At 40.1% G+C, this 19,525-nt stretch overlaps 2 protein-coding genes across 9 annotated transcripts in view; one reads left to right on the top strand and one right to left on the bottom strand.

Annotated features, from left to right (window-relative positions):
* The window catches only part of PRG4 (proteoglycan 4), a 66,281-nt gene extending 54,505 nt beyond the window's left edge, over positions 1-11,776 (top strand). For all 5 annotated transcript variants that reach the window (XM_061634016.1, XM_061634017.1, XM_061634020.1 and 2 more), the window contains 5 exons: positions 107-246; positions 6,012-6,168; positions 6,743-6,952; positions 7,217-7,342; positions 10,306-11,776. In XM_061634016.1, coding sequence (XP_061490000.1) covers positions 107-246; positions 6,012-6,168; positions 6,743-6,952; positions 7,217-7,342; positions 10,306-10,400 — 728 coding nt within the window. In that variant the 3' untranslated portion in view covers positions 10,401-11,776. The remainder of the gene's footprint in view (positions 1-106; positions 247-6,011; positions 6,169-6,742; positions 6,953-7,216; positions 7,343-10,305) is intronic.
* Positions 10,432-19,525, bottom strand: part of TPR (translocated promoter region, nuclear basket protein) — a 75,676-nt gene continuing 66,582 nt past the window's right edge. For 3 of the 4 annotated variants that reach the window (XM_061634024.1, XM_061634022.1, XM_061634021.1), the window contains 9 exons: positions 19,111-19,289; positions 17,715-17,783; positions 17,098-17,192; positions 16,406-16,509; positions 15,653-15,748; positions 14,403-14,559; positions 12,267-12,385; positions 11,527-11,625; positions 10,432-10,648 (listed from right to left, as the gene is read on the bottom strand). In XM_061634024.1, coding sequence (XP_061490008.1) covers positions 10,593-10,648; positions 11,527-11,625; positions 12,267-12,385; positions 14,403-14,559; positions 15,653-15,748; positions 16,406-16,509; positions 17,098-17,192; positions 17,715-17,783; positions 19,111-19,289 — 974 coding nt within the window. In that variant the 3' untranslated portion in view covers positions 10,432-10,592. The remainder of the gene's footprint in view (positions 10,649-11,526; positions 11,626-12,266; positions 12,386-14,402; positions 14,560-15,652; positions 15,749-16,405; positions 16,510-17,097; positions 17,193-17,714; positions 17,784-19,110; positions 19,290-19,525) is intronic. The other variant, XM_061634023.1, reaches the window with a different exon arrangement.

The following is a 19,525-nucleotide window of genomic DNA, read 5'->3' as shown; positions in this document are numbered from 1 at the left end:
CTTGTGGTGATCAGCCTTTCCCCTTCTAGTAAACACCCCTGTATTGGTAAGATTGAGTAATACATTCCTCTTTCTCCATACACCGAACCTCTACTTGATTTTGCAGGTCATTACTACTGGTTGCTGAACGGAACAAGTCCACCATCACCTTTCCCCCGTAAAATCACAGAGGTATGGGGTATCCCCTCTCCCATTGACTCCGTCTTCTCTAGATGTAACTGTGATGGCAAAACCTTCTTTTTTAAGGTGGGTCATTTGATTTCCTTAATGTGCATGCTGGTACATTGACAAGTTAATATTTGTAGATGCTGATTATAACACAGAGATCATCAACGTTGCACCAAAATTAAAACAAAAAACAGAACCTGAAGTTTGCAAACAAATATTTCAATTCTGCATTGCTTATCTTTGCTTATTATGCACCACGTAATTCAAATATTGCTGACCAAACAATTCCTTTTAGGGCTGGATATGTTTTGCAGAATTTGTAAAGTTTTGTTTCTGTGGATGTATTAGTCAGATACTAGAAAGAAGCCTACTTTTTCAATGAGGTGGTTAACTTGTATCTGCACTGTACTACTTCAGACTGTAGGCTGGAACTCATATGATCAAATGTTTCCCTATGCAAAAATAACATAAAATAATGAGTTTCCTTGTCACAGAAAACTAAAACTACCATGTCATGGAGCAAGGTTCTAACCTAACCTCCCCTCTGACATGCCTTCCCTCCAACATAATCTGATCACTGCAAGACAGCTGTCACTTTTGTCTCAAAGTGCTTTCTTAGCTATGCAGATGTCTAGATCTGTGTTCTAGGATACAATCCAAACAATCTGAGTGGATTTAAGAATGCCTAAGGCTGCAGTCCAGTACACACTTACCCAGGTAAGCCCAACTGAACGCAGAGGGACTTACTTCTGGTGAAACAGGCATGGGGCTGTGTTGCAAATGGGTTGGACTGGGACCACTGATACTAAGGCTGATTCCAGGTGACCAGTTTATTAAACATTCATCCTGACTTGTTTGCAGAGTTTGTAGGGAGGCTATACAATGTCAACTGTTTATTCAGCATTCATTCTGACTTGTTTGTGAGGAGGTTATACAACATCACATCAAGCAATTGTTATCCCACATTTTCTAGTGGATTTTCCTGTCACTTTCCTTATTGCAAGAACTGAGTTTTTAATTTTTTATTATAGGAAGTGGGTTTGTTGTGCAGGAGTGCCAAATTCACTTTAATTGTGAATTTGCCGGTGGTCAATTAAATCCTACCCATAAAATAGGAACAGTCTGGAAGCATCTTAGAAATCAGCAAAGGGATGCAACATTTCCTATGTTCACATTTAAATACAATGTGAAGTAAGAAAATTAATGAGCACAAGAAGAGCCACCACCCATTTAAAGACACCTTAATATTTTATTTTCAACCAATTACAGCTACATAAATTTAGATATAAAGTAATAGTTTCAAAGAAAACATATTTTCTTTGTTTTCAGCCTCAGATGATGCACATATATGTCACAGAATGTGCCATCTTAGAAGCAACATCTCCCTTTCTCTAATGCCTCTTCTAAGATGGTGCCCGCCATCTGCAGTTTTTATGAATATTTAAAAACTGCTTGACATTTTAAAAGTGATGCCTGATTAATTGGCAACACTGTTTTACTTAATCACCAGGTTTTCAATTGGCTGATCTACTCCATTTATCAACTAAGTACTGCACTCTTAAGCAAGCTTCATTTACAAACTAAACTCTCAGGCAGAAAGACAGAATGTTTTTGATGTGCACCATTAATATTTCTGAAGAAGAGAAACCACCACAGTGTTTAGGCACCTGGTAAAAACATCTCTCTTAAAAATTAATATGGAAACAGTTTGAAGAACCAGAGTAGTTTCCAAGAACTACCAGACCACTGCACCACACTTCATATTAAATATTTCCTACTGCTCAGCTGGAAGAGTGTTAAAAACAGAAGTGACCCCTGAAATTCCAGCAACTTGTGTTCATTATGCCAAGATTTAATGGTGAGGATTTTGGGGAATGGACAGGACTGGCCCAAGACACTTTGCTGTTACACGCAATCCAAGACATGCTTGCCAAGTTGCTGAGAAGAAACCTCAGGCTGTGTGTGGCTTTCTTGGTGATCCCCCCAAATTTGGCACACCAAGCAGCTCTTTGGGTGGCTTGGGCGATTGGGCACGTCCTGCTTAGAGAGATGGAACCAGGTTAACTTTAAGATTCCTCCATATTTAACTTCTACATGTGTAATTTAAGTATGATTTTTTTTGTTTTTGTTTAAGCCAAATGCGAGAGCCAGTTAGATGTAGCAGACAGTGCGATGTTTTGGACCCAGGTTCAAAACCTCACACAACCCAACCTACCTCACAGGGTGGATTGTGAGGGAATAAAGGAGCAGGGAGAGAACCATGTATATTTCCTTGAGCAATTTGAAGGGAAGGTGGGATGTACAGTAAATAAAAAATAAATGAAGTGCATATTGATATTACATGAGCATGTTCACTTTTGTCTGAAGAATTAACTGTGTTCCAGATAATACTTTTCACAAGATCTTCTGTTTCTTTCACCCTACCCTTATGTTTCCCATATATGTTGCCAGGATTTTAATTTTAATTTGTTGCGTTAAGAAAGAGCATACCCCCCCAATCTCATTAGTAAACCAAACCTGGTGGTTGCTTCAATAGGACAGATTTTGAGTGCCAAATCATAGATGTTTTATTGAAAATATCCTGGGCTTTTTTTAGTTAAGCTAATTCCTTCCCTCTAATCACATAAGCTCATGACCATTAGCATGGTCTGTAAAGGAATTGTCTTATTTATTTTTTAAGTGAAGTGTTAAAATAGGTTTTTATTAAAAAATTGGGTTATATCTCAGGAAAATTAACAAGGCTGCAAACAGGGTCAGCTCTACCATTAGATGGAGCTACTCCCAGATGGGGACTTAATTTGCAAATGGGTCATTGGCAACTTGTTGTATTTTATATATCAGATTTTCCTTGGAAAGGATAAAAATGGGTTAAATGGGGTAGGGTGGGGGAGTACTGGCTGGCATCTGGATGCCAACATCATGTGGATGCTGCAAAAAAAAAGTATGCATGAGGAGCATCCATTCCACATTCCATTCAAAATCAGTTGATTTTGGGTGTCATGAAAGTGCAGCAAATTGTGAAGTTATTTATTGCATTTTTATTGCCAGGGATGGGGGATGAGGAGAGGGAGAGAGAAAATTATAGCCCTCATGGTTTATGAATTTGCTTAAGAACCTATCCAAACCTTTCAAGTGACAGCAAAATGCTCTGAGACTAGAGCAGATCTGAGTTGAAGTTCCAGTTGCCAACAAAGGTACTTCTCTTGTGTGCCTCACATGAATTCCTTTGTCAGAAACCCATAAATCTTATTCCACTTCCTACTCTGCTGTGACATCACTTTGAGAGAAGTACCTAATGATGGTGGCATTACATCAAGAAATTATCATGAGTAGCGTTTCTAAAAACAAACCTGATGTCCATGTACTATACAGAGCATCAACTGATTAAATGTTAGTAAAGTGTTTACAATTTACATTAATTTATGAAGCTTGCTGAACTTACACATTTCAGCTTCCGCCTTCATCAGCTGCCAACATACAAATGCTGTTACCAAGGTGGCAGTATAGAGCTTTGAGGATGGAATGCTCAGAGGGGCTTCATTTGCAGAAGCTGAGTAGTGGTGGTACTGTCCTCCAGGTTCAGACCATGTGGTGCCAATGTAAATATATATCTTGCCCTTCCTCCCAAAAGCAGTCCAGGGCTGAGCCATTGCCTAGAGCTGGTTCAGGAAGATCCAAGATGGTTGGATCCTTTCCATACATATCCTGGAGCATGCAGGCATCCCCCCCTTCTGCTTATACACAAGGATGAAGTAAACTGGGCCTGTGTCTCCACATTACACACTGCCTCACATGCATGGTGAGGGCATCAACAATGTACCTATCTATCCCCAACCACACACAGTAAGTCCTTTGTCGGGTCAGTGATAGGGATAGAAAGATTTGTCAATTTTGGTTCTCAGTTTCTTATTTTTCCAATCTTAAATTCAGTTTTCCACATTTCTGCAGCAATTTCCATTAAAAAAAGTGTTAAGGGTGCAGAGTTGTTAGGAGACCCCTATTAACCTCACAGAGCTACAATTCCCAGTGAAGCAGGACTGTTAACGCATTCTGAGGTGTCCTAAAAATTCTCAGCACCCTTAACAAACTACAGTTCCAAGAATTCTTTGGGGGAAGCCATGACTGTTTAAAGTGGCATAATACTGCTTTAAATGTATAGTACAGATGGGGCCTTACTCTCAGGATGGGACATTCTGTGAGGCAGGGTGCATGTTCTTTTTGCTTGCCAGTTACTTGCTTCTTAAAACTCCTCCTCCTCCCCCCCCCAGGATTCTGGACTACTGAAAGTAAACATGGGTGCAGAATATTGGGTGGGAGAAAGTAGTGTGGGGATGGATTGAGAGGACGAGAGGGTGCCAGGAGAAGAGTTCCCACCTGCTCCTTCTGTATTGCAAAGCAAGATCTCCGGAGGGCACTTGGTAATGGAGAAGTATATGTGCACATACCTTCCCTGGGCTGTTACATAGCTAGAGAAAACTAACTCAGAAAATGGTATTTAAAGGGGCCAATTTCAGCAAGCATTTCCTCCAAGGTGGCATATATTCTTCCCTCTGCACTTTGATCAAGAGATACCACTACTTTTAGCTTCAGGAGGGATAAAAAAATACTTCTCACAACGCATAATAAGTAAGTTTAATGGTGTCCACAGGTCATAACACAAATATGCACAAGAACATTAATTCATCATACATCCAGTGAAATTTAAAATCATTAATACAGCGTACATCCAAAAATTAATAAAAAACCCTCTGGATTCAAAATGTCAAACAGTAGTTACAACACTAATAAAAACGGTCCATATTCTAGGGCAAGTCCTAAAACACACAGTGCATAGTTAAAGTATGGAATCCCCTCCCACAGATGCAGTGATGGCCAACACCTTGAATGGCTCTAAAAGAGTTAGACAAATTCATGGAGGAGTAAGGCTAACCATGGCTATGTTCTGCCTTCACTATCAAAGAAGCAGTATGTCTTTGAATACCAGTTGCTGGGGGACAACTATTGCACTCACGTCTTGCTTGTGGGCTCCTCTTAGGCATCTGGTTGGCCACTGTGAGCAGGATGCTGGATTGGATGGGCCTTTGGCCTGAGCCAGCATGGCCCTTCTTATGTTCTTAAGGCATGGAATGGTGGCCTCTATAGTGAGAAACAGCACAGGGAGTACCCTCTTGTGTACAAGTTTCCACAGACAGTAGTGGAGGCTGGTGTCCATTGGTGCCAGTGGGGCAGAGATCCCAATAGTGGATGGAACCGGAACTAATGAGAACGCTAACTAATGCTTGTTTTGCCCCTAGCCATCTCCCTGCTGAGTTCTACAAGAACAACTCTGAGACTAAGGAGGAGGAAGCTGACAGCCAGGGCCAACCCTTGGGTTACATATAAGTAAGAAGGCAGACAAACAGGGGCTGGCCAAGGTTGGTGGGGCAATGCCACTTCTGACAGCCAGTGAAGGCCTTGCAGTTTTTGACAGCTTTCTGAGCCTAGAGTCTTTAAAAGAAAGTTCTAGTTTTAATATAATTTGTTTTATTGCTGTTATTTCAAATAAATTTGTATGTGCTTTTGTGACTTTAGTCTTGCTCCAAGTCACAATCTGCAGTGGAAAGACAACTAATAAAAAACAAATAAATGTGGATTTTTGTGATGGAATCTACTGGAATGTTGTAAGACTAATTTGCATCTCACGATTTTTTCCTCATGTAGTTAGTTCAATCCCCCCTCCCAGAATTTCTCCAAATAAGAGGATTATTTTGACATTAGCCTGCTGTTATATTTCCACATGAATGGCATTATCACCCAATGAAATATACATTTTACGTTTGACATATTTTCATTCACTTTGTCAGGATTCTCAGTACTGGCGTTTCACCAATGATAAAATGGATATTGGCTATCCCAAGCTGATTATAAAAGGATTTGGAGGACTAAATGGGAAAATTATAGGGGCTCTCTCTGTGGCCAAACACAAGAACAGGCCAGAATCTGTATATTTCTTCAAAAAAGGTAGGATTTTTCTTTAGGGTACCTATCCGGTACATGACAAGCCCTATATACAAGGCAAATAAGGTCCTTGGATATTTTGGCTTGGGTGAATCAATACCGATGTTGAACATTCACAATGTAACTAAATGATAAATTTAATATGCATTGCAGGTCTTGGATTGATTGCTGGAGTTACATTATATCTAGCTTTGTTATCCATCGAAACGAAGAACATTTTTCTCAATTAAATCTACATAAATTTACAAGAGAAAAACAGTTTTGAAGGGGGGGATCATGTTTGGTCTACTTACATTAAAAAGGTAGTGAGTATTACTAACATTATATACAATCCAATGGATTTAAGCTGTAAAAAAAGTAGTATTTTACTGATTGAGTAAATTGCTACCCTAGTTAAGAGTTCAGTTGAGAATGAGACATACTAGTTGTGATGCCAGTGCGGATTTTACAAATTAGCTGTCAATACTTTATTATATACTAACATCACAGTTATTTTTATTTTTTGAAATAACAGTGGAATATATTTTGTTTCTGCCTTATGACCCCAAACAGATTTAATACAATGTTTTTGCTCTAGGTGGCAACGTCCAACAATATACCTACAAACAAGGGGGAGCAAAGAAGTGCAAGAAGAAAGTTGCGATTGTGAACTATCCAGCTTACAAACCAGAAGCTGTGATTAGCATGAGGCGGCGGCGCATTGAACGTTCAGTAAGACCTCATCAAATTTTCCGTACCATCAGAGTCCAACATTACCCAGTTGTTCGGATCAGCCCTCAGCCAACTGGTACGTTCACCACTTCTTACTGTTAATAGTGTACAATCCAGCAGTGAAGCTGCTTAAATAAAAAATTAAACTGTCTGTGTACATGATGGCAGCTCAGCTGTTTCAAAAGAATGGTCTATGGATGCGTTTCCTTCAGCTATGCTATTTCTTTGAATATATTTAAGCTACTTAAAACATTTGTTTCATGTGTTACATGCCCAACAAGATTATGACTTTTCACTTTTTATATCTTCCTAATTTCAAGAGATTATTTTGCTTTTGCAGGAGTCCTGCAGCAGGAAATCAAAGTTGCATCATACTGGAGAGGATTTCCCAAAGAAGTGAATTCTCTTATATCAGTACCAAATGATCAGAAGCAGGATGGTTATGATTACTATGCTTTTTCTAAAGGTAAGCTGCAGCAATATTATCACAACCACCGCTACTCAAATTGGCAAATATTTAAGGCGGCTTTTCACAATCAATTCTGTACTACATTATATGATTTTATTATTTTAAATTGTCCGCTGTTTTTAACCTGTATTTTATGGTTTTAATTTTTCTCATAGTTTAATTCTTTTTTAATAATATACTCTGTATGTTTTAATTGGTGTTGTTTTTAGTTGTAAGCCGCTCTGAGTCCTATTGGAAAAGGGGCGGGGTAGAAATAAAGTTTATTATTATTATTATTATTATTACTTCAGTTCAGATACAAAATGGACACATACTACTTGTTTTCCACTTTAAAATAACTGGAAATGCTAAACCGGACAGGATCAGTGCCCTGTAAAATAAAAAGGTTAAAAAAAAGCATGCACTGCATCTGGATATGAACTTCAAGCCAAAAATTACTTGCTAGAAGCGGTGCTTAAAGTACAATGCATAGCATTGGAAGGAAGCAAATCCCAAACAGCTTGGAGAAGTCTTCCTGAGATTTGGACTGAAGTATCATCAGTATGCAGACAACACTAAGATCCAAGTCTGTTTTCTATGGATTCATTGCAGTGGAACTGTGGAATTTGAAGCCATTTTGGATGGTTGGATGAGGGTGAATAAGCTGAAACTTAATCTAGATAAAACAGAGAGAGAATCCTAGATAGAGTTGTTCAATCTGTCCTCAATTGAATTATATTCCCTCTGAAAGTTCAGGGTTGCAGCTTGGGGGTGCTGTTGGACTCATCGCTGACTGGGGAAGCTCAGGCAGCAATGGTAGTCAGCAGTGCCTTTTACCAGGTTAAACTGGTACAGCAACTGTGACCCTATCCAGACAAGTCTGATCTTGCCTCAGTTGTCCATGCGCTTGTCACACATCCAGTCGGAATTGCTGTAATGCATTTTACATAGGGCTTTGCTTTAATGTTTTTAAAGATGTTTTATTTTAATATGTTTTAAAGTATTTTGTTTTTAAGATGTTTTAGAGTGTTTTAGAGTGTTTTTAGAGTTTTTTTGTTTGCTGCCCTGGGCTCCTTCGAGGAGGAAGGGCAGGCTATAAATTTAATAAATAAATAATAAATAAAGACTGTTCAGAAGCTTTAATTGATACAGAACACAGCCACCTGATTATTGGCAGGGGACAGTGAGCCAGAGCATGTTACCCTGATTTTGTTTCAGTAACACTAGTTATTAATGCCTTCTGGGCCCAATTCAGAGTGCTGGTTATTACCTTTAAATATCGCAAATATTAATGCTTAGTAAATAATTTGCACTTGGGGAAAGGTGGCAGTATAAACTTCCCAAGAAATTTATTAACAATGTTAAGACTATTAACATTACCTAAATTGAAGACTACATAAAAATAATTATCACCTAACTCAGAGCCTGGCAGTGTTATTGCATGTCCAATGATATGTTGAGCCTTTACTAGAATAGAAATTCCCTTTGAAGTCATTTTGATTATCAGTTGTTCTTCTGATACACTGTTGCAAGTCTTGTAATTTACTGAAGAACCACCCTATAATGTGCAGAACAAACCTCCTGATCAGATGGTATCTGCAGGAGGCCCTCACCTGCAGAGTGCAGTGATCAACTGGGTATATAAGGGAGAAGACGGTCTTTCAGGTATCCTGGTCCCAACCTGTATAGGGCTTTGTACACCAAAACTAGAACCTTGAACTCTCCCTGGTAGCAAATGGGAAGCCAGTGCAATTCTTTCAGCAGCAGGGTGACATGTTGGCAATACCCTGCCCCAGTGAGCAGTCTTGCTGCCGCATTTTGCACCAGCTGCAGCTTCCGGACCAATCTCAAGGGCAGCCCCACATAGAGAGCATTACAGTAGTCCAGAAACGGCCACAGCTGTCTTATCAGCTGAAGCTGGTAAAAGGCACTCCTAGCCACAGAGGTCATCTGGGCCTCTAGCAACAAAGATGGATCAAGGAGCACCCCCAGACTACGGACCTGCTCTTTCAGAGGCAGTATGACCCCATCCAAAGCAGGCAACTGACCAATTATCCGAACTCGGGAACCACCAATCCACAGCACCTCCGTCTTGCTAGGATTCAGACTCAGTTTATTGGCCCTCATCCAGCCCACCACCAAGTCCAGGCAGCAGTTCAGGGCTTGCACGGCCTCTCCTGATTCAGATGTTATGGAGAAATAGAGCTGGGTATCGTTAGCATACTGCTGACACCTGGCCCCAAAGCTCCTGATGACTGCTCCCAAGGGCTTCATATAGATGTTAAACAGCATGGGGGACAAGATGGTACCCTACGGCACCCCACAGCACAACTGCCAGGGGACCGAAAGACAGTCACCCAATGCTGTTCTCTGAGAGCGACCTTGGAGATAGGATCAGAACCACTGTAAAACAGTTCCTCCAATACCCATCTCACCAAGTCGGTTCAGAAGGATACCAAGGTCAATGGTATAAAAAGCCGCTGAGAGATCAAGTAAGAATAACAGGGTCGCACTCCCCCTGTCCTTCTCCCGATAAAGGTCATCCTTCAGGGCAGCCAAGGCCGATTCAGTCCCATAACCAGGCCTGAACCCAGACTGAGATGGGTCAAGATAACTTGTTTCATCCAAGAGTACTTGCAATTGCTGCACCACAACCCTCTCATTCACCTTCCCTAAAAAGGGGGTATTTGCAACCGGTCGGTAGTTGTCACAAACCAATGGGTCCAGGGTGGGCTTTTTCAGGAGTGTACCCAAAGAACCAAGAAGGCTGGTGCCACCTGATTTAAGGCTATAATACTAACCACACTTGAATTCAGTAGGACTGACTTCTGAGGAAATGTGCCACAGAATCAATCTGCGAGTCATTCTGAGGTCTTTGCAAAGGACACTGTAGGATAGTGGGCAATAGGGTTTCAGATAAGTCACGTTTTCCTACTTCTGGGACTTTATGAGATCATATCTACATTTTCTGTCTCTTTCAGATCAATACTACAATGTGGACATGGGCAGCAGAATAGCAAGACCAGTCACGCTGCAGACTGTGTCCAATGCATGGTACAAGTGCCCAGTAGACTGACTTGGAAACTCAAAGAGCTGAAAGAAATGTCAACTGTCAATTTCTCTAGTTTTTATTAATAAAAGACAATGAAATGTTCATACACCAATCCAAATTCAAAATTAAAAAACTGCTTTAAGCTTGGCAGCCATGACACTAATACAGGATAAGAGCAGACTAGACAGTACACACTGTTTAGCATTTGTACATAACTTAGTTAATATTGCCTCTGTTCAGGCCTCCTCTGCCACCCATGGCATGAGTTATACCTGTAAGGATAAAGAAGAGTGTTAATATATTTTTGCGCCAATTAACTACTATTAGCTGTTTGCTACATTACATATCACTGTTACAGAATTCATTGGAAGCCCCTACCACTACCAGCCTTTCGGGAGATTAATTCCACCATTTTATGCAGGATAGCATAGCCAGAAGCATTAATAGGACAGCATGCTTAATTTGGTATGCAGAGTTTCCTTTCCATTACACCCATTTTAACCAATTCAAAAACAGCAGGCTGTGCTGGAAATACCTTCTGGTTCATTTCAGTTATAATAACTAGACTGTCACGCAGCCCAGGTACACCCTGGCCCATGAGAGGAAGTGAGACTGGGTTGGAGTATAGCAGGGAAGAGCAAACTAGAGGGGGACCCTCTGTTTGGCCAGGTATCCCTTCTTCCCAAGAGCCATGGTGTAACTGGGCCTCATAACAATGAATTACTGGAAATTAATGCAATTCCAGAGATCAGTGCTTCTGACAAGATCTTTAATTCTTTTTTTCCAAGTATGAGCTTTGACATTAGGGTTTTTTTTAAAAAAGTTTTAAGTTCTGCTGATGAGTTACTTGTATTTATTTTTTGTTGGCTACTGCAACTCACATCACTTTATAACATCATCAGATCATCTTTAAATTACATTATTTTCTTTTTCAGCTGAACAAGAACATAGGCTGACATATATTATAAAGTCTTTGTAGTAAAGAGTCCTACATTATTCAGTGTCCCTAAGCCCCATGCATGCTTTGGTAGCTGCAATACTATTCAATACATACATACTTCATTTTTCTTAACGGCAAGTAAGGAAACTTATTTGGGATCATATAAAGTTTAACCCAGACTTGCTAGTGCTAGCACTAAAGGACACCTACCCCTCTGTCTGTTAAACTGACGACCACGAACTCCAGTTCTTAAGGTTGGTGGCTGAAGTCTAACTCGCCGGAAAGGCTTGGGATGATTACTGCTTGTGTCTGAAAAGGAAACAGCACGGGGGAAAAAAAAAGTATGGCCATGATTGTAGTTTGACTTGTGATGCTAGAAAGTATAGTCATGGCTGATCTTCAATATGCAAGCTGTTATTTTGATTTCTGTACTACAAACCTGTGAGGGCAAATAAAATCTCTAACTGGAAAAAATAATTGACTTCCAACCTTTTACATGCTGCTATCTAGTTAAAACCAAAATGTTAGTATCAAGTGGCAACACACACAGGTTCCTGTACTGAGAGGTTTGCTGAAAAGTCATGGAAAACAAAAAAACTCCTGTTGTTGCTCAATATGTTAAAATGTGTTATTTTGGTCAAACGTATGGAGGACTGAGAATCTAGGTCTTTCTACTCAGATATTTAGATCTTTTAAGCTGCAAGGATTTTTCGGGGACCCCTTTCTTTCTATCACTTAGACTTGATGAATGTCCTCCTTCCCAAAATTGAACATACCATAATCTCTCCTCCATGGATGCAGACAAAATGGTAATAGGGAAATATGAAGATCTTCTAACTGAAAAGAACAAACCTTGGAGCTTAATTATGTTAACTTGGCAGCCCCGGAGCAATGAAATGTCAACAGTACTTCAAATTTATTATCCACGGCACTGACAGAAGTAACTGTACCTGCAGATGAACTAGAAGGAGGATCTTGACTGGTAGAAGGGAGATCTGACTCATCAGGAGCTTGAGATGATTCTTCTTCTTGCTGGCTATCTATTTCTAGACCAACCTCTGAAGTAATTCTAAAGGATAGGGAAGACATACAGAACTATGGTGAAATGAATTTTTTAGGCAAAACATCAAAATGTCACAGGGATGCTAAGTTATCAAAGTTCACTGTTTACAGCAAGAGGTCATCCTCCTATCCCATCTACAAAATTCTTCCCATAGTTAAAGTTTAAACATGACTAAAAACAGAAGTGAACGCTGTTTCTATCTCTTAGTTATAAAAGATACTAACTGCGACTCTGAAAGCACTTGGTTAAATCCTTATGCTCCCACAATGGTATAAGATGCAAATGAAATCCACATCTTGAAATTCAGTATCTAAGTACTATTTACATGGGGGGGGGGGGATGCGAGAGCCAGACAGAGGACATGGGCACAAGACTGAGACAGACAGGGTGCAGGCGAGACAGAGACTGGATGTGTGCCAGAGCATGGGTGCACACTAGTGTGTGCATGCATGAAAGTTTGTGTGAGTACATTGTGAAGGGAGGACCTTAGGACACCATCTGCACAGGGGCTCATGACATTAAGAATCAAATCTATACAGCCTCACCCTTTCATTTTCATACCCAAATCCTGCTCATTCTAGAGTTTGACAGAATGTTGGGAACTGTGGCATTCCAGTTTTCAATGGGAAGAGTGAAGATTTCAGTGTGTGTGGCTGGAATCACAGCAGCAATTAAAGGCCTGCTCTTAGATATATTCAACTTTAAATCATGAAAACATTCTATTACTGCCTTTCTGCAGCCACATACGTGTTCAGTTACTTTGCTGGTCTTGGAGATATCTACGGTGTTCAAGACAGATTACACCCGAGCAAAACATAGCTATGTGTCACTCTAGAAAATATTTTTGTTTCCAAAGAAAAGCTCTATTAAATCCATCTGGGCATGAAAGCTTGGCAGTGAAATTATTAAGTGCACTGATCAACAGCAACACTGAAGACAAAACATTATCAATAAAGAAAGCAGCGTCTGCTGCCAACTATCAGCTATAGCCAATGTTAAAAGGAGTAACGTGATGTTTTGTAAAAGCACACTACCAACTGCTCACTATTACTGCTAAATAGTTTACTTGCACTTCTCAATTTGAGCCACTGATAAGTTTTGATACCTCCAACACCAAATGATATCCAAATCTAAGCTAGATCAGTTTGAAGGCCATTTCTGACTCCAAGTGGACTTCAACTTTTGAAAAAAAGATGTTTTTAAAAGATGTTTTGTTTTCATATGTTTTAAAGTCTATTTTTAAGATGCGTTAGAGTGTTTTTAGTGTGTGCGTTTGCTGCCCTGGGCTCCAGGATATAAATTTAATAAATAACAATAAAAAACCTTAAGAATCACACCCTGCAGCCATTAAGGAATATAAGACAGATGGGAACAAGTTTCTTTCTAGCCCTGGCAATTCCATTTAACAACTGCAGCCTGAAAGCAGATCAAATATGAAGGTAAAACATACTTTTTATGAACTGATCTTTCTGTTCCCTCATGGGAGGAAAAAGATAACACACTTTGCATATAGCACTTTTAGAGTGTTCAACATTTTTTACCCACATTATTTCAGGAACCCTTACAACAGCTAGTTGGGCTTTTAGCCCAGCTCTCCCAGGTCCTAATTTGACACTCCAGCCTAGTCAATAAACCACACTGCTCTCTAGGATACAGAGTATACCGATGTTAAGACTATATTGGAAACCTGGAGATATGGACTGTTATAATCTTTGTAACTTAGAAAGTAGGTATATTCTTGGGCTTAATTTCTTCCCTTCCTTTTCTTCCCCCATGTGTATTCCAAATCTGCTCAGGAGGGTTGGGGGAACCCCTAGAACAGAATCAAAGTGTGCGCGAGGGGAAGCGGGGGAGTCCCACTGGAAAACCTTGTGTCGATAGGACCCTGACTTAGTGCTATGTTGGATACAACCCTTTGAAAGACAACGGATGGATCTGAACAAAGCCATTTTAATAAGATTATATAAAAGCCAGACGTGACTATGCGGGGTCTAGTCTTAACTAATTGAATGGCTGAGCTTACCCTTCTGACTCTGCCTCTACAAAAACTTCATCACCATCATCACCTGTTCCAGATTCTGAAGTAGTTGATAAGTTACCAGTGGATGTTGTAACCATTGGGACTGACTGGGAAGCATGTTCTGAAGCATCAGCAGTGGAACTTTCCGTAAACACAGACACTTGAAACAAAGAATAGCAAAAGCAGAGAATAAGCTATAACCATGTAAGAATTCTATGATAACCCCCTAATGCCCACCCTACAAGCAGGAATCCCAAGATTTTGAACATGGGAAATAAACAGTTGCTTTGAAATGAATTAAATATGCATTTACACAGACGCATACATTAAATTACATGCTGTGTTTCAAAACTAGTACACTTCAGGTTTTTACAGGCCTGAACAACTTACAACAAAGCCTGCCAACAGTCTGTCATGCATGGACGCCTGCTGAGGGCCTGTTTTTACTGCCTTCTTGATGACTGAGAACATAGGGTGGCTGTGAAGCATCTGTTAAGCCACAGCACATGGCTGGAGGGCTGTTTGGTTTTGGGTGTTGCACATGTGGCTTCGCAGAACTTTATGCACTGGGGGGATTTATGGGATAATGTACAGAAACAAATAATATGAGAGAAAGATATCGGGAGGTGGGGAGAGACAAGAGTCTCAGAAAAGACTGGAGGTTTTGATCCTTGGAAATTTCTCAAGATGTTGTCCTTGCATCCAAGCATGTGGTCATAAACTGTCAGCACATTTCCAGATTCTTCTCAGTTACCACAAATTGTGTTTGTTTTCAAAAAAATTACCCTAGTGCTAAGGGGGTAAGGAAGGACTTCTCATTCAAGACTGTTTGACATACTTTACATCTGGTGTAGGCAATATGATGTTCTCCAGATGTACAATTCCCAAGATCCCTGACCACTGGGCATGCTAGTGGACACAAGTGAGAATCCAACACCTGGGGGGACATGACACTGGCTATCCCTGCTTTACATTGTGACTGCTGCAATATGAATTCTTTGCTTCTCTGCTTATAACTGATTTCTTGCTAAAGATTGCTGGCCCTGAGTACTGCATGTAAGTCACTCTTTGGAGAAGTTGCAAGAGTACCTATTTAGATTTCTCAAATAAACAGCTACAGTTTAATTTTTTTATCAGTTTTCCGATACAGATGCATTTCTGGGAACACATCTCAACAAGGGGGTACCCAGAGAAACAATTATTACAAGCTCAAACTATAAAACTGAGATATTAGGGGAATTTCCAAAACTCACCAGGTGCTGCAACCTGCAGTGGAGTTGTTGGGACACTACGACCTCCTGATTCTTCTTCGTGGGCAAGGAAAAGTGGTGTTTCATACATTCCTAACCCTACAAGCAATTTTGGGAGAAGTTAATTTGAGAGAGCTTCAGGAGCAGAATATCTAGCTGCCAAAGCAATGAATTCTCCAAACCAGTTTGATTTTTATATGGTACTGGCTAGGAACCTCACAACTAGTTCTTTGCACCTTCAGTACAGTTTCAAATACAACCCCTATGTAGGATGCCAAAAAATTACCTTTTATTCCTCAATATTTTTCTTAATGGTTATATAAAGGAATGTAGTAGTAAAATAGTCAAGAGTTACTTACAAAAGTTAAATTCTATCCTATCAGTACATTAATGGAAAGATTTATATGGCCCTTTAACTGAAACTGGATTTAAAAGAATAGGGAACGCAAGATGAAACTAATCTAACCTATTTGATTTTGCTAAGGGAAAAATCAGCAATATGGTAGACTGGTATCTCTTTAATGCATTCAGTCCAATATACTAATCAAAATACACCAAGTGAAGTAGCATTTTTGAAACTTTATAATTTTTATTTTATTTTTGATAAAAACAATCGTTTTGTTTTTAAGAGAGGCCAAACACTATTTTGCCTGGAACAGCATCAGGAAGTCATCCTATTTGAGCTGTTTCCAATTACTTTTGTTTTGAAAACCCCACTGAATATAAAAACAGAAAGACATGGCTGAGTATTTGTACCTCCTTGTGATGCAAGTTGGCCAAGATCTGACTGGCCGGAGGTTTGTGGCATATCTTCAGGAGGTCCAAACCGGAACCTAGGAACTCCAGCCACCTGAGGGGAGCTAGAAGAAGGGTTGTAGTCAGTTTATAAGTCACTAGTAATTTCTCATCAGTATGACAGCTGGGGAAGAAAATGAACAAACAATGTAGCTGCATACCAATGACTGGCTGGAACTAAAAGCCTATTGTATATGGATCCCCCCCATAGGGGAAGGTTAACATATGCTGACTGAAGAAACCAAGTCTGCATATTCTGCAAAAGAGAGGAGAGATGCCTAGAATTTTAAAATACTTGAAGGATATTTTTATCCACTGAGGTGAATTCATACAGCAGTTATTTCAAAACTGCACAGAGGTTAAATATTTGCTGTGAAAACAGTTTGCAAACGGAGGAAAGTTGCCTATGGATATTTTGAGGAAGAACGCTTTTGATACAAGATATTCTGTTGGAGAGAGAAAGACAGACTACCTGACCTCCTATAGGCTTCAGGCTCCTAGCCTTTTATTTTGAACTGTTTTAGTGACTTGTAAAAGATAGTTGGAGACTACAGTCTGGAAATTGTTGTTCTTTTAATTTCATTACATGGGCTTAGTATTGCTGCACCATTGAAGATGCAATCCTTCAGTGTCACAGCTCAAAATCTACTTACTGAATTGCTTCTGCAAAACCATCTGTACGATGAGGTACCACCAATGTTGGGGTGCTTGGAACAGTCCTGTCCTCATCATCAAAAAAGTGTTGCTGCTATAGAGAACATTAAAATGACAAATCAGCACGATGGCTATTCCAATTGTTACACATTTTAATAACAACTATCACCTATAGTAACTTGCTCAATGGAATAAAAATTATATTTATATATTTGCCCATTCCATATTTAGAGCTATATCAGAAACAAAGAACTTAGATGGAAAGCACTTTCAAGGACACTCTTCCCAAGGGAAGGCATAAGGCTTGGCTTACGTTTCTCTATTATCATCCTCTCTATTGTACAAACACACATCCCGTTTCCAGCATTTGCTTTGGGGCATTTGCTGAATTCCTCATTGATTTTTTTAGTCATACCAATACAAGGAAAAATGGGATTATTAATTTGAATAATGGGCACACCTGCTCTGTTCGGAATAAAAGGCTACAGAACAACTACACATTTCCCTCTACAATGCTCCTGGCAATAAAGCAAAGTGCCCACAACACAATCTTAATGCACTGAAGCGTCAACAGATTCACAACCAAAATAGAATGTTTAGAAACAGTACTGCTTACCATGCCACCTATGCCAGGGGTTAGCTGAAGTCCACGACCTACAGACTGCCTCCGTGTCATCTGGATTCTCTATATGTTAAAGACAATTTTAAATGCTTTAACACACATGTAAGTGGAGAAGCTCAGGCCAACTGATCAAATCCATCCCAAGTCCTTTCACAACTGGCTCCTTAAAAATCCTGTGACAACCCCCTTAAATTGAGCATACTGAAGGCACTATGTATATAAAAATAAACAGGAGTGGCAGAACAGAACTGTTTGTCACCATAGTCCATGGAAAGCGGCATGTTTTATTTTCCCTTTCATTCCTAAAGACCCTCTTTCTCCTAGAAATACAGATGCATTTGGAAGGAGAAACTGGGACTCCTGAGCATGTGACTACAACTGTGTGTGCAGATGAATTTTGGTACAGCCCACTGGGCTCTAGCCACGTAGTGTGGCTTCAGTTAGGGTGGGGCAGAGATACTCCCTCAATCTGAGCCAGCAATGGCAATATCTTCAGGGCTAAACTGCAGCAATAGCAGCAGAAGTTACCTGCTCTCCTTTTCCAACAAATGCTTTTATTAATAGCAACAATCCTGAACAGTTATGATTGTCCACTTAATATAACCAATTGTCTTGAACAAGTATTAACATCAATTTTAAAAATGCTAGTTAGAAATTTAGTACCACATGAGGTTTGCTCTTGCTACTTTGAAGAAGATGCTATGAGGTTTCTTGACTGTCTTGTTCTTACCTGCCACAGAAAGCATGTTTTATTGGGGGGGGGGGTCCCCCTACTTAACCACTTTCAATCTAGTTAAAGACCCAAAACACTGAAAGTTTCACAGATAAGGGAAACTGAATGAATGCAGGAGAAAGTTGTGTCCTTAACAGGGAGCAGAAAGAGCATCCTGGTAGAACCCTCTGCATAATCTCTTCAAAGAACCTGCCTCCTAGTGGACAGAATCACTGAATGGACTACTCTTCCACTCTTCCTCCCAAAGGAGTCAAGTTGGCAAACAAGGTGTCGAGCAGCAGCAAACCACAATTAAAAATAAATCTAAACCAGTGGTTACCAAACCTTTTCCCCCATGGACCACTTGAAAAATGTCAATGGTCTTGGTGAACTACTTAATGGTTTTTTTGCTTGCTGTAGCAACTGCAATGCGCTGTGCTAGGTGGTGTATATAATGTCAAAACACACACCTACCACTACATTCCTGAACACTTGCGGTGCTCTTCCTGTACAAAACTACCCACTGATTTAAGGACAAAACCAAACTTATCCAGGTATTGCAATTCAGAATTGCCACAGATACTTATATTCCAGTTGAAAAGGAGTCACCTAAGAGCAATTTAACAAATGCACAGGATTAAAAACTTTTAAAGGCCGCTTTCAAAGTGGTTTCCACACCTGTACTGGTGGTCCCAGCTCCTGTGGTGGAGCAGGAATAGCGTGAATAGTCAGTCGTGGAGGCAATGGGTGGGGCCGAGGTGGACGTGGCACCTGTCTCTCTGAAGCAGATGTTGGCTGCTGTTCCCTTGGGCTTTCCTGAGAGAATGTAGACTCTGCTGCACCTGTGCTCCCTTCACCTTACGATAAAGAAATCTACATTTAGACACGGCTATTTGTAACCCTAAAATCCAAAGCCAACAATTTCCAGCCCTGTTAATTCCTACTCATCAGTTCTCTGCAATGAACTTCATTTCAATACATTATCAGCAGAACAAAAACTGCGAAAAAGTTTTTTTTGGTCAGAGTAGAATTAAAACAGGACATATTGTTTCCTTTCCTCCTGCTCGCCCCCCCCCCAAAAAGAACATGTAGC

Source organism: Rhineura floridana, chromosome 6 (assembly GCF_030035675.1).
Source record: "Rhineura floridana isolate rRhiFlo1 chromosome 6, rRhiFlo1.hap2, whole genome shotgun sequence".
Taxonomy (NCBI): domain Eukaryota; kingdom Metazoa; phylum Chordata; class Lepidosauria; order Squamata; family Rhineuridae; genus Rhineura; species Rhineura floridana.
Note: the sequence above shows the minus strand (reverse complement) of the source record. Positions and strands in the feature narration are given on the sequence as shown.